This window comes from Ruditapes philippinarum, unplaced genomic scaffold, assembly GCF_026571515.1.
Source record: "Ruditapes philippinarum isolate M1 unplaced genomic scaffold, ASM2657151v2 ctg3035_1_1_1_1, whole genome shotgun sequence".
Taxonomy (NCBI): Eukaryota; Metazoa; Mollusca; class Bivalvia; order Venerida; family Veneridae; genus Ruditapes; species Ruditapes philippinarum.
The window spans coordinates 249,861-265,023 of NW_026856003.1; the positions used below are offsets into that span (position 1 = coordinate 249,861).

Consider the following 15,163-nt stretch of genomic DNA (forward strand, 5'->3'; position numbering starts at 1 on the left):
GTTTTTTGAGCCTCGGAAATAGAACATAGTCACAAGGGGCAAGATCTTGCGAATAAGGTTCGGAAGCTCGACAACCTTTTCCTGTTTCAGATATTCTTGTATGATGGCCGCTTTGTGTGAAGAAGCATTGTAATGCCACAACCTGACACCACGGAGACCTGATGCTGGTCGACGGTTTTTGAAATATTTCTTTAATTTTAATGAAGGACCTTGTATTTGCAAAACTTGGCATTTACAGATTTACCCTTTGGCACGGCAATTTGAATATCAGGACCTTGATTGGTAAATAAAATTACATACATGACCATTTTGACGCTCATGGTGCCTTTTGTTATGCAAAGTTTGACTTCCTTTGATTGGCCATATTTTGTTATGTATCTTTCGCTTGGGCTCATAAAAGTGCACCCACGTCTCATCGCCAGTGATGATATTTGCGAAAGATCGATTGTTGTATTTAGGAACTGTTTCAGCAATTGTTTGGATATTCTTATCCGAGCAAGTTGTTGCTCTTTTGTAAGGAGATGGGGTATCCATCTGGCACTTATCCTTCTCAATTTTAAATAACGTCTGAGAATCTACAGAGATACCAACGCATTTAGCTATATATACCTAGTTGTAAATCTTGCATAAGTAGTAATCAAATCCTTTACTTTTTCAACCATTTTTGGCTAAGTTGCAGTTTTCGGACGGCGTGCATGTGTTGCATCTTTTACTAAATCCAGACCACTTTTAAAAAATCTTACACCACCGTGTGACAGATGACAAAGAAAGTTCATTGTTCCCATAAACACGACATATTTCATTAAATATGTATTTCGCCTGTATACCAAGAATACAACGGTTCTTGATATAGGACCATAAGCATCTTACTGTAAAACATGACTACATGTACAAGTACTTGTTTAGCTTGAATGGTGAGCATTACGTCGTAAAGGGCGGACGTGTGAAGATCATAATACATCAGAGCAGAGTTATCTATATTGAAAATGTCAGTTAACAGTTACCCGTCATATATCAAATAAGACAGGACTGTGAGTTGTGTGTTATATTAAAGGAGTTATCAACAGTTAATGGCAGAAACACTCAAGTTTACCCATGCTAATCAGCTTCATTTTAACGGTCATATTTGGGATAGTAACCATCATTTTGAAGATTCAAACATGCAGGTCTAAAAGCTGTGTCCAAATAGCTGACGGTGTATTCAGAAATCTAATAGACTTAAGGAACTTTCGATATAAAGATACATGTATAACAATATTTTAAGAAATTTTACTTTTAAACCGTTTAAGACATATCTTTTTTTTTCTTTATAATCATGGTAGAATGCCTATTTATTATAATGATTTTGATTATTTCAACTAAGTTTTTTGTGTATGAATAAAACAAATAGCAAATTAGACAACAAGTTCGGATGATACTCAAAACTCAAACTTCTGCGAAACATTACTACAGTACAAACAAAAATAAGAAAAAAACAACAGTAAATTCTCACATACCTACGGTGACACAAAGGTGCCATGTGTGTGTTTTATTTATCTCGTGGCCACGAGATACTATGTCGTGGCCACGAATTACTAAGTCGTGGCCACGAGTTATTAAGTCGTGGCCACGAGATAGCCAAGTCGTGGCCACGAGATACTATGTCGTGGCCACGAGTTACTAAGTCGTGGCCACGACATAGCTAAGTCGATCACAAAATTGTCCAAACAAAGAGCTATAGTCAAAATTAATGTCTGATGGGCCTTGGAAAGTGACATTCTCATATGATCCTAAAGACAAGTTCAAAGTGAATACCTTCGGTATTTTCAAAGATTAATGTTGCATGTAAAAGTAAGTTGTTAAGTTTAAAAAAATCATAATATATATAGTGTATTCTGATTGGTTAATTATCTCGTGGCCACGACTTAGCTATCTCTTTCCCACGACTTAGTAAATCGTGGCCACGACTTAGTATCTCGTGGCCTCGCCTTAACTATCTCGTGGCCACGACTTAGTAACTCGTGACCACGACATAGTATCTCGTGGCCACGACTTAGCTATCTCGTGGCCGCGACTTAGTAACTCGTGGCCACGACAAAGTATTTCGTGGCCACGACTTAGCTATCTCGTGGCCACGACTTAGCTATCTCGTGGCCTCGACATAGTATCTCGTGGCCACGACTTAGCTATCTCGCGGCCACGACTTAGTAACTCGTGGCCACGACTTAGCTATCTCTTTCCCACAACTTAGCTATCTCGTGGCCACGACATAGTAACTCGTGGCCACGACATAGTATCTCGTATTACGAGATAAATAAAAACACACACATGTCACCTTTGTGCCACTGTACATACCAATGAATTGAACAAATCGCTTTATGAATGTAAGGGAGTTAATCGCGGGAAAAAAATGACAATTTCATAAACAATTTATCTACCTTTAGTTGTCAATGAGGTTTGTTTACCCTCGCCACCAGAAAATTACCGTATTGGAGAGCAAGTTGAACATAAACTTGATTATCTTAGATATTAGTTATGCAGTACTACTGTGATACTTTCAAGGTGATCTTTACAGTTTGTTAACAAAGGCTTATAAGTGTCCAACTTTATTTGTCATCCAATGAAAACGCTGTATTTTGTGTTAATTTCCATAGACGAACACAAGTCGTTTCAATATCAAATTCCGTTCATAGTCGCCTTCTATTTTTCATAGTGCTTCATAGAACCGCGTTTGTAAAAATAGTGATTTGCATAAATTTGCACATACGCTTTCATGGGCCGCTTATATTTGCACGACAATATGAAAATATTGAACATGGGCAAGCCAACGATGTGTCTGTTTGTAAATCAAAATTCAATTGCTTGTAACCAAGATAGACGTTAAGACCTATGTGAATCAATTACTACTGACAATTATCAGATGTAATAAGACTTCTTAATATTTGTACAATGTCAAAAAATAAATTTGATGAATTTATGCCAGTAGTGTACTTTGAAAAGATCAAACGCTTCATTTGTATTCATCCAAATTTAAAGTGCGATTTTAGGTACAACGATCATACCTAAAAAGAAAGATTATAATAATTATTATCATCTGACGAATTATTATACTACGAACTTATGTTTTAAAAAATATTCTTTTTAATAGCATCCGTGCTTTAAAGCTGCATCCCTCCATGTGAGCCGAAGTATTTCAAGAAAATCAAACTTGAGACAAATGTACTAAGATTTTAAGAAGAGTAAAAATATTCATTTGACAAGTAATGTTTTACACGTTATGTGCGACAAATGGCTTATTTTGCAATATTAATCACTATCTTTATTATTATTATTTGCATTAATAACGCAGTAATGTCTATTTTTGCTTATCTATAAACCTCTTTTTGGTTATTTACGTGGATTCTAAGTGCCATTTGCAATATGTATATTCCTTGTCACAATATTTTACTTTTAAATACATTTTCAAAATTTTCATGAAAATTTGCAGGTATCTGAAAGCATGCTGCTTTAATGTAGGTCTATAATCAACAATTTGACGTAGATTGTTTATTTTTTACTGCAATTGCACGTGTTTATCGTGTCATGCACTGTTTTCGTTGTTAACTTTTATTTGATTCAAACTGTGTTGATTTTTAATCAATTAAGTACATTACTACCACGTTTTCAACATCGACGAGATTTATATCTCAGAAAATTATCCATCAAAATATTTAAAGGTAAAAATGTGCATATGAATAACGGTTGAATGAAATTATTCTATTAGATAATTTATTATATAAACACGTAGATAAACATTACCATGATTACTAAAAATTGACTTGCATACATATTTAGTATCGTTCAGAGAATTACTGAATTCTAAATTTATAGGTCACCTTTTTTATTTGGTTGAGGACATAAATGGTGACATGTCCGTGATCCGTTATCTCAGTGCCTGAAAGGCCAGATAGACCCTCATTAAGCCTAGAATACGTACGTACGTACATACATACATACATACATGCATACATACATTACATAATTACAATTTTGTTATACATAAAGAGTTCAGTTAAGTTATACGTTAAATGATCAACTTAGTGACGCGTATTTAAGAATACGAATGTTAAGAGTTCAGTTTAGTTATAAGTAATTAAAGAATTCAGTTTAGTTATATGTTAAGAGTTCAGTTTAGTGAGTTCAGTTTAGTTATACGTTAAGAGCTCAGTTTAGTTATAAGCAATTTAAGAATACTCGTACGCTAAGAGTTCAGTTTGGATACATTGCAATTGAGAGTTCAGTTAAGTTATCTATAATTGAAGAGTCAAGTTTAGTTATGCGTTGAGAGTTCAGTTTAAAGAAGATAAATCTGCATTATTCACTTTCTTTATTATCGTAATATTAATGAAATTTAAATATGACCTCAACATGACCTATATCGTTCATACATCAACACAAGCCTTGCTGTTTACTTTATTTAAATGTAGCCTGTCGTATAGAGCACTCAATATTTTATATTAACTTGACATTGTTTGCTTAATCTTTTTCCTATCTTATTTTATTCTTTTTGAGGCTATTTTGGAAGATCATTGACATTTGATTTATTGTTGAAGAATTTTCTGACACGTCTTTCTTTATTTATGATTTTAGAGAAAAAACATTTTATTTTATATTTCATAAGAATTTATTATTCTACTTTATCGATCTGTATTCGAGGTTTGACAGAAATAACCGGAAAGTTTAACCGTGAATGTGATCATTTCAGGTGAATATGTATCGAGCGAAATAGGTTTCAAACTAGCAAAGCATTTCTTCGTTCTATCTTTATAGTGGGTAGCAAATTAGATAAATTAATATATATCTATAATTCTCAGTAATTGCAAAAGTCCTGGACTTTTTATGGATAAATGTCATACATACTAGTTTCAGAAAAACAAACTTAAAACGTTTGCAATTAATTCTAGGTTGACCCCCATATTAGGGTATATTGAGTAGATTAGGGTAAGACATACAGGACATTATGTCTCAAAAAATGGTATGTGAGAGGCCTTTTGATAAATTATCTAAAAATGTGTTAAAACGCATTGAAATTGCGGGAATTTAAACAACTAAATGTAAATGTCAAACAAAAGCGAGAATCACACGAATCTAGTTCATATATTAAGCTTAAATTTAAGCTTATAATTTTTACTTTTAACTCGTGTGTTTTGATTTCCTGCATGAAACTTACAAGTACAGCTGTAAAATGAACAAACATGGTATATATTTGAATAAGGCTCGAACTTATGATCCATGGGTTGTTATATAGACAGACACCCTACCCACTAGACAACCGCTCAAAGTTGTCAGATTTATTTTGAAAAATTCAAACATACAAACATATTTTTTTAGAGAATTTTAATTCGTATCATCGTAATCTAGGGCTCAATATATAGTAAAGTTATACAATGAATAGATAAAAAAATAAAGAAAATGAGATTTTGCATAAACACAATCTCATACAGTTTTGGTACTCCATATAAATCATTTAGCTAAGCCTTCCTAACAACCATCAAAAACTTTACCTAAAGTTTCCATGTGCTACGTTCATAATTACTTTAAAAAAAAACATGGGTTCAATTTGTTTAAATTCCTTATTGCATGTAATTTTTTTACAAAAGTGAAAAATAACAACAACAACTAAAAGTAATAATCGACATTGTGTGACAAAATGGTCATATTTTTTAATAAATTAGGAAACATAAACATCGCTTTTTTATTAAATTATCATTTAAAAAAAAAAACAAAAAAAAACAGAAAAATATTTAACTCCGCACAAAATCAAGTCCCTTAACTCTCTAGAAAACTCATGAATAATGAAAGGTAACTCTTGGTACAGAACATTTTTGTACTTCTAACTTGAAGTGACATAATGCCGAGAAAAAAAGACATTACAATTTCTGAAAAACAAGTAGAAATATAAATCGGAAATGGTTTTGTTGCTGTTGTTTTTCCATTGTTGATTTGACTAAACGTAAATCGTTTGAACGGAAAATGCGCAAATAATTAATTACAGAATAGTATAAGTATAAAGCTGAAAATAATTTCACAACCGGAGAAAAATCACCCTTTCAATCGCACATGGAAACTTTAACTTCCTTTAAAGGGACTCCACTGAGGTTTTTGACAATATTTCTTCAATATTTTTGTACAACTTGATATATAGGTTTGGACAAATAACTCGTGTACAAAATTACAGATCTTTCGCCCACTCTGCTTCCCAGAGATTAAGAATTTTAAAGCGAAAATGGACCAAAATTGAAAAAGGCTGCCACGTTTTTCACTCAAATCGGCCAAAATATGACATCAAAAGTCGATTATCAATTTAATATACAGAGTATATTTACATATTCGTTATTATATTGTCCCCATTTGATTTATGAAAAATTTCAAATTTTATGTTTTTAGGCTATTAGACCTCAGTGGAGTTCCTTTAACGTTACAGAATACTAGTAGTCATTTTCAAACATGATCAATGGTTAATCGAACATGAAAATATCCGACTGATAAACATTTCTAACAAATCACTGATAAACATAACTATCTAAGCTGATAAACATACATGTATGTAACCAATCAGATTCCCAATTAGCTGCTCAAAACACGAGGCAATAGTCCAATATCTGTCATAAATATTTTGCGAATCTAACCAATGTTTACTACTCGTATTTGCTAAATGTTTGATGGCGTACCGGGGCCTCCTTACTATGGTAAGATAAGCTTATTTTACCATAAATTATTTTTATTCACCCGTAAATGATAAGTACGTGAACATAAATTAAATATCAACATCTCGTTTGTCCATTATTTCGTTAACACCTGAATGAATTAAATAAATTTTCATAAAGTTTTTACCTGATTCATTTTTTATCAAAAATGTTCCTGAAGTGAACATCAATATAAAAAATGGGTTTAGTCGTTATTTTTCAAGATCAACAGAAACAAGAAAAGTGGAATGATATCCAAACAATTTCAAATTACTCATAAGCATAAAAAAAAATTCAAAGTTCTTGTGTGCATCAAATCATGATTTTTTTACTTGTATTTAATTGAATGTGCTCACTTAGATTAAAGTAACTTGCACGTCGGGATTATATAAACCTTTAGAACACTGGACACGCTTTTTGTAAAATGTAAATTATATATAACACACACCAGTTGTCCAAATAAATTGCATTGAATTGCATTGAATCATAGTATAGTTTGTATCCAGATTTGTGGTTCTTTGACACATAGTCAGTCTAAGAACGGCAACTCTTGTGAGTATATTTTAACTGTCTCTGGCTGTACCAATGCCAATTTTAATATTTTTATGATTATACATTACCCGAAAAATATAACGGGTAGGTTCAAATTTAAAAAACGACCAGCCCATAAAACTAAATCAGGGAAAAAGTGATTCTATATGAACAATAGAGATGTTGAAATAAATACATGAGATAATTATATGTTGACTGTATGTAACTCATCATTCGTCTCGGAGAGCCCCGTCACGTGACGATTTGCCGGTAAATCGTCTACTTTACTCCAGTTTTTACGGCCATGACAAGTTCTTTGTCCAACACCTTCAACACGGTCACCTGAAATGAAATGTTAATATTTTAGCTGCGTGTGTGTGCGGGCGCGTAAGCGTACGTGCGTGTGCGTTTTCCAGCGTCTAGACTACTAACATATTATGAAAATGAATCTAAGAAAACATTAATACTTCAAGGATAATACAGTTTCGTTTTAATATCTAAATGTTGATTGGTGAACAAGAGAATGTACAAGAAACAAACAAAAAATGAATTATCTGTCATGGAATCCATTGTATAAAAGTGTCAACACAATGTTATTGAGGTTTTTCTATAAGGAGGAATCACGTTTGAACAAAAACTTAAGAACAGTTCAGTTACGCAATGTCTAATAATATTTTTTAATGATTTAAACTTTTTTTTAAAAGATTATTTTATCCATCAATGCTTCATATTGATACAACATGATGATGATGATGATGATTATTATTATTATTATTATTGTTATCATTATTATTATTATTATCTATTATTATAATAATCATAATAACAATGATACGAGTAAAAAGTCACGTAATGTTATGAAATATAACTTTTTTTCGATGTAACACTTAATTAAGATCATATAAAACAGTATATTTACCATGACATCTTGGTCCTCCTGTTTAGCCAGTTTATCGGCGATGTTTTTCCTGATGTCGACGTCATCAACGCTTATATCATGACGTACATATCCGCCGTCATCCATCAGCGCTAGAATACCATCACGTCCCATATCAGCCACCTGTATGATAGATACCTGTATTATTTTCACACCTTATAAAATATAAACGTTTGAACTTTTTCAATGCTTTCATGTGAGGAAGCCATCCAGCTGGCTTACGGAAGGTTGGTGGTTCTACCCAGGTGCCCGCTCGTGCCTGAAATAATGCCCGGAGTGCCACCTGGGGTCTTCCTCCACCAATAAAGCTGGGAAAAAATCGACGACAAAATCTCGGCGGGACGCTCTAGGATGGCCCGACTTGAGTGTACGGTCGCCCATATGGGCTTTCCGACGGCGACCTTAAATAAACGCATTAAAAAAATAACAATGTAGCCTCCTTTCATTTTCAACGTTCAAAGAATCCATAACAAATGCATATCGTACCCCATACAGCATCGTTTTCATTTTTATAGGCCAAAAATCTATATCAATTCCATCTAGTTTCGTTTTCATTTCATCTCAACAAAAAAACATATGAAAATACTTTTTGTATGTGAAGTAAAAAAATAAGTTCGGTCAAAATGTTAAAAAATGGTGGTGTGAAAGAGGTTACTACACATTGTTCAGAAAAAAAAGTTATTCTATTGGACTCTCACACAGCCGCAAACCGCCTCATTCAATATAGGTTTGACAGCTGTGTACTCCTCGTCCTGTAGAATTCAGTATTGCACATAGCCTCATATTAACTAACTGAATCAACGACCCGGTACATAAACGGCTGTTACACAGGGATAAGCCCAATTGATCTGATATTATCCTCTACCACTACCCCCTCTTCCCTCCAGGGACTAACACTAAAGAGGTTATCAAAATTGCGTAAAAGTGTCATATTATTGTAGTTATGAATACTTAAATGTCGAAATTGACTTTAAATCATATTTTTGGGGGTTGTGACAGGGACTGAAGGGAGGGGGAGGGGGGAGCGGTAGGGGATAATATCAGATCAAAGCGTCTTATCCCTGTGACATGGTACTCTCCCCAGTAAGAACAGAAAGTAGTTGGTATCGTTAATAAAAATATATTTCTTATCTACTGAAATATTATGGAACAAAAAAAAAACACATTCAGGCAGTTTGTCCAACATTAAAGATCATTTTTATATGCCCGAAAGAATTTCGGGCATATTATGTTATACCCCCTGGCGTCCCTCCGTCTGTCTGTCCGTCCGTCCGTCCGTTAGCAATTTGGTTTCCGGAGCATAACTTAAGTTCCATTTTGCCCACAGTATTCAAACTTCATAGGATGATTGTCCATATTGGGTAGAAGACCCCTATTGATTTTGGGGTCACAAGGTCAAAGGTCAAGGTCACTATGACCTTAAAACTGAAAACAGTTTCCGGAGCATAACTTAAGTTCCATTTGGCCCAGAGTGTTCAAACTTCATAGGATGATTGTCCATATTAGTAAGAAGACCCCTATTGATCTTGGGGTCAAAGGTCAAGGTCACTATGACCTTTAAACTGAAAACAGTTTCCAGAGCATAACTTAAGTTCCATTTGGCCCACAGTGTTCAAACTTCATAGGATGATTGTCCATATTGGGTGGAAGACCCCTATTGATTTTGGGGGTCACAAGGTCAAAGGTCAAGGTCACTATGACCTTAAAACTGAAAACATTTTCCGGAGGATAACTTAAGTTCCATTCGGCCCACAGTGTTCAAACTTCATAGGATGATTGTCCATATTGGGGTGAAGACCCCTATTGATTTTGGGGTCACAAGGTCAAAGGTCAAGGTCACTATTTCTTAGAAATTGAAAACAGTTTCTTTAGCATAACTTAAGTTCAATTTGGCCCACAATATTCAAACTTCATGGGATGATTGTCCATATTAGGTAGAAGACTCCAATTGATTTTGGGGTCACAAGGTCAAAGGTCAAGGTCACTATGACCTTAAAACTGAAAACAGTTGTCGGAACATAACTTAAGTTTCATTTGGCCCACTGTGTTTAAACTTCGTAGTATGATTGTCCATATTGGGTAGAAGACCCCTAATGATTTCGGGGTCACAAGGTCAAGGTCACTATTACCTTAGAACTGAAAACAGTTTCCGGGGCATAACTTAAGTTCCATTTGGACCACAATATTGAAACTTAAAAGGAGGATTGTTTTGTGAAGGAGGTAAAACTTTATTTAATTCCCATGTCTTAGAAATCTTTCATCTTTACTAAAAAAATCAAAGGGCTGCAAGCTCTGTGGTATTTTCTGATCTTTGCAATCTAAATCATACTGACTATCTGTATGTATTTTCCTATATCAGTTTATTTTTATATACTATAATTCATCTAACGCAGCGACTGCGTTAAGATTTTTTTCTATAACAGTTTGAGATTGATACATATGGAATTTTGCATGACTAGAGTTGCATCAAAAATCATTTTTATGACAGCCACACTTTATCCTTGCATATTGTGGCTACTTCCTTAAAAAAGACACTTCAAAAAAAAAAAGTTGCCCCGACTAGGATTTGAACCTTAGGCCTCGCACACCCTAAGCGAGAGCGATACGAGCGCGATACCCCTGCACCACGGTGAAGTAATACGTAATATGTAGCCTGAATAAAAACAAATACATTGTAATTCTAAATTGAGAATTTCCATTTCGTGTTTGTAATCCTTATCAATTTCGAGGTATTTTGTTCACGATAAACCTGTTTAACACTGATAAAAATAATTTAGCGAAAATCTTCTCGCCAAAACAGTCCGACATGTATATATTCCACTACTCGGCAGTCAGATTTATTTGTGTACTACGCCCTGGAGTATTCAGTAATCGACATAGCTAAAAATAGCATTTTCATTGATTAAAATGATATTCATCCGCGAAATTTGTGATTGTAACCTCATATTTTTATTGACTAATCTGAACTTTCAATGCACTGTAATTCGTTAAATGCCTACATTAAAAATTATTCTGTCTGTTAAATTGCTGGTTTTTAAGCAGTTTTGAGTGAGAACTACTTTGCGTTGTTAGGTCTGTTAGGAAATTTTGTGTTAGACCGTGGATGTTAGCTATGTATTTACTGATCTTGCGATCAGAAAATACAAAAATCATTTTCGGGCATATAATGCTCCGCCTAGCGGTGCTCTTGTTTATTTAAGTTCGGCCAATATAAATTGTTAGCATATACCAGATATTCCTTGCGGTCGGAGATAGGCACTTTCATTGTATGTGTGCTTGGCGAGATGTCTTCATATTTCTTGCCGGTCACAAGGTCAATGCCGACGAATGAATCTTTGCATGCCCATGCTTCCCTGGCCTGAAAATTTAATATAAATTCTTCTATAAACCGTCCTTCAGCTATTGTAAAAGAATGTTAATCAAATATCTGCATTACATGTTGCTGAATCAGATATTATAGACAAAAGTCATTTTCATGCATTCCTGAATAGTTAAAAAAAAGAAAATGCATAGATCTAATACATCTGTTATACAATCCAAGATTGTGCAAAACATGACACAGTCTATTATCGTCATATTTCTAAAAAAAAAAGAACATTTTTCTTACGCAGTTTTAAGAAAATAATGTACAGTAGATTCTATGTAGACTGTATAAACTTAATTAAGGCTACCTTGATGTAAGCATATCGACAATCTTGCATGGAAATCCGTGAAGCATCACGTAACCATTCTTACGCAGAGCTGAGGCTTTCACTGGTTTGGTCAGAGACATCTCGGCGTCACCAGACTCCATTTCAGCCATGACGTCATCAAATGACGTCGGTGGCGTATTTTCGTCAGCCTTGCAAAAGCAAAAGAAAACAACACAAAAGTAAGTAAAACTAAATGTCTTTAACTCCTCGCTGTTTTTATAACATATGAAGTGGGTTATAAATACATGTATGCTATCAAACTTGTTTCCAAATTACAGACACGCAAGAGGAACATAAAGTTGGCCTTTAGAACTTAAAAAAAAATGACGTTCACATGTATAAACTTGAGTTGATAGTGCATCGTTAGATTACAGCTTCGCATGTCATCGGCAACTTCAAAGGGAAATGAGCACAATTTCATCTTTCCGCTGAATGTCTCCAAATGTAGCGGATAAAAAACCATGGACAGCGCATGACTTATTGACGGATGATTTTACCATCCGATAGGACTGTCCCGAAGGACGAGGGTTTCAAATGATTAGTGCTGACTCTTAAATTACCTTTATCTGAAAATTTATTAATAATACCTCAGTAAAAGTAGGTTAAAGAATCTAAATATGTATGTAATAAACACTTAGCTACACGTCATTTATTTGAGCTGCAACCGTAAAAAGATATTGTTCTCCAAGATTAACTTAGTCCACTTTTATAAAACTATATGTAAACTAAAGCAATGCACAGGCCCTGAAGGAAGTTCAACTCGGAAACATTAATTAAAATCAATTAGTTACAACAGCACATCGATCTCTTTTCAGACACTGGCTGAATATCTGAAGATGCAAATCAATTGTCGAAATTTTTATTATGAAGTTCATTTATTTATTTTTGTAACGAAGGTAGCTATTTTTAGTATTTTAGCTTCCATGCTACTATCATGTTTTGACAGGAAGAGACAAGTTACCTTGGTAAGCAGGTATCAATTTGGAGCTGAATTGTGTCACAAATTTCGAATTTTTAAACTGCATTTGTTGAAAAAATAAGTAAAAATAGCTCGCTTACTAGTCTATTTGTGAAGTTCTTTGCTGCTCGTAGATTCTTCTTCATTTTTCATAGAATTTCTGTTAATCCAAGAAAAGGGAATATGTGGCGCATATACAAAGTATTTCGCTACTGTAATGAACAAATTGATATCGACAGATTTATATTCAATACGGTTACAAATCACTTGCGCAATTCGTCGATAATTTCAACTGGTTGTGAAATACCGAAATTGGGTTTCCCCTTTGAATATACATTTAAGTCGCATGACACCTGAGGCGACAATCGGAACGTCCTCGGCTATTATCTATTGTACTTATGGATAGGGCCGAAAAGCTGCTGAGCTGGGAATAATCGATCTCTTTAAACCGCTGGTAAACACCGCCTTGCGCGGACAGTGCATATACTTGCATCTAGCTGTACTGTAGCGCTAAAAAACCTACTGCGTTAAAGGCCAAATTGATCGATGGTCAGACTACACTCCATCACGGATTTATATTACATCCGTGACTCCATAGACCTACATTATAAGAAATGACCCTTAAACGTATCTTAAAATTGAGAAGTCATGCTAAATATGTGATTTTTCTAGACTGAGATGCCCGACGCATCCAAATGAATGAAATTGTTATAATTATATGGTTGACCGACCAAAATGTTTCCAAAGATGATTACCCACCATTCTAACTGAATTATTCTAACGATCACGGAACTGACATCTTCTTTTTTGAATGCAAATATCCAAATGTAAAATTACCTGATGTCCCAATGAATCTTAAGGGTTTCTCTGCTCTTTGCAGTCAATCACTGGCCGTGTACAATACAGTAATCTGACCTGGTAGTTACGCATGCGAAGAGTTTTCAGGCAACAGCTGGCAGCTTTAAAGCTTCCTCATATAAAAAAAGTTGTCATCAATGACGAGTGATTCCGAAAGGCAACAACCATAACTATCAAGTACCCACCATGACCCTATTATCACTCAACGCAGATGGTTGCGACTTTCCGCAGCGTTGTTTTTTTCCTGCTCCTTCGGATCATCGAGTTAACACTTGTTGGAAAATTGAGTACCGCTCAAGCCGGTGCTATAGGGGGCATGAAGTATGTTGGTCATTTTATTACCTCTTATGTATAGACTCGATCAAACCTAGTCTGCAACTTTCATGCAATATATTTTGTTGTAGTCAATGCTACCGAGGGATCACCCTTCTTCCAGATTTTTTTTCCAATTCAATCAATGAAACTATGAACTAATATTGGCTTATATTGCAGATGTACCATTGTAAGACACCGCTCAAGTATTATTAGGACATACTGTAGATCAAACAGAAAATTTTGTGTAGTTGGCAGTTTTCATAATTATCAAGAATAGGGCTTGCGATAATTAATAAATGCCATATAGGGTAGTTTTTCTTTCATGTAAAATATCTGCTCCCTTCCAAAGTTTTAGCTCTAATATGCTTTAAAACCGGTTCTAATCTGTATTCGAGCCCTATATAAATATGGTTCTAGAGTAGTTGACCTTCGTGCAATACCAGTACATGATAGGAGTTAATACACATTTTTTCGTACATTAACATCTGCAGAAACGTTTTTAATATGCTTGACCCGGGGCGAAATGTAATTTAGAAAGCCCAAAGACTTCTGTAAATGTTTATGCACGAAAAAAGGGTACATTAGCGCTATTCTTGCATTAAAGTATACGTAGAAATCGGTAATTCCACGTACGTTATCTGTATTTCGTATAAATAACTCTTGCTTGTGCCATGCTTTCCACGTGTTAATTGATGATAAAACTACTGTGACTCTCAATGCGGTCCGAGTCATGCATATTAAAAATCGTGCAACAACGATGGATGGTCACTAGAATATATCCGTTAATGCATACCTGCGTGCGTAGTTTTTATGCAAGAACACCGGTTTCTGATCAGCTAACCAATTTGTTCAATCTTTTTTTTTCACAGCACATGCAGTAAGTTAAGCTCACCCTCTAAACAGTTGTTTAGTTGGTACATACTCTATAACGAAGGCTAATTTTTGTGCCATAAAGCGCTAGTGTTCCTTAAAAACACACTTCATTTGTATAGCTTCTACTTTATAGTAGTTCTATGCAGGTTCTACTAAAAATCAACTTTTTTCGACAGATTTTACCCATGGAAATCATTTTCATAGACTTTGTTCAATAACTAGAATTAGGACATGTTTTCAAGAACTGACCAGATTCTTATTTTAAAGAAATACATATGACATTTTCAGAAGAAAG

The 15,163-nt window shown here is 34.5% G+C and overlaps 1 protein-coding gene across 1 annotated transcript; it reads right to left on the reverse strand.

The window, feature by feature from the left end:
- Positions 1 to 5,771: 5,771 nt before the first annotated feature.
- LOC132745087 (eukaryotic translation initiation factor 5A-like) lies at positions 5,772 to 11,984 on the reverse strand. Its single transcript, XM_060733913.1, has 4 exons — positions 11,844 to 11,984; positions 11,402 to 11,530; positions 8,155 to 8,295; positions 5,772 to 7,577 (listed from the first exon to the last, which is right to left on the reverse strand). The coding sequence occupies exons 1-4, from the start codon at positions 11,871 to 11,873 to the stop codon at positions 7,515 to 7,517; spliced, it is 363 nt and encodes a 120-aa protein (XP_060589896.1). The 5' UTR covers positions 11,874 to 11,984; the 3' UTR covers positions 5,772 to 7,514.
- Between the last annotated feature and the right edge of the window lie 3,179 nt (positions 11,985 to 15,163).

What these genes read in the sequence shown, in the direction of transcription:
- LOC132745087 (XM_060733913.1), bottom strand. Translation starts at nt 11,873, where the DNA reads ATGCAAGATTGTCGATATGCTTACATCAAG. An exon ending in CCGACCGCAAGGAATATCTG is followed by an intron (nt 8,296 to 11,401) that starts GTATATGCTAAC and finishes TCTATCATACAG; the next exon opens with GTGGCTGATATGGGACGTGA. An exon ending in AGGAGGACCAAGATGTCATG is followed by an intron (nt 7,578 to 8,154) that starts GTAAATATACTG and finishes ATTTCATTTCAG; the next exon opens with GTGACCGTGTTGAAGGTGTT.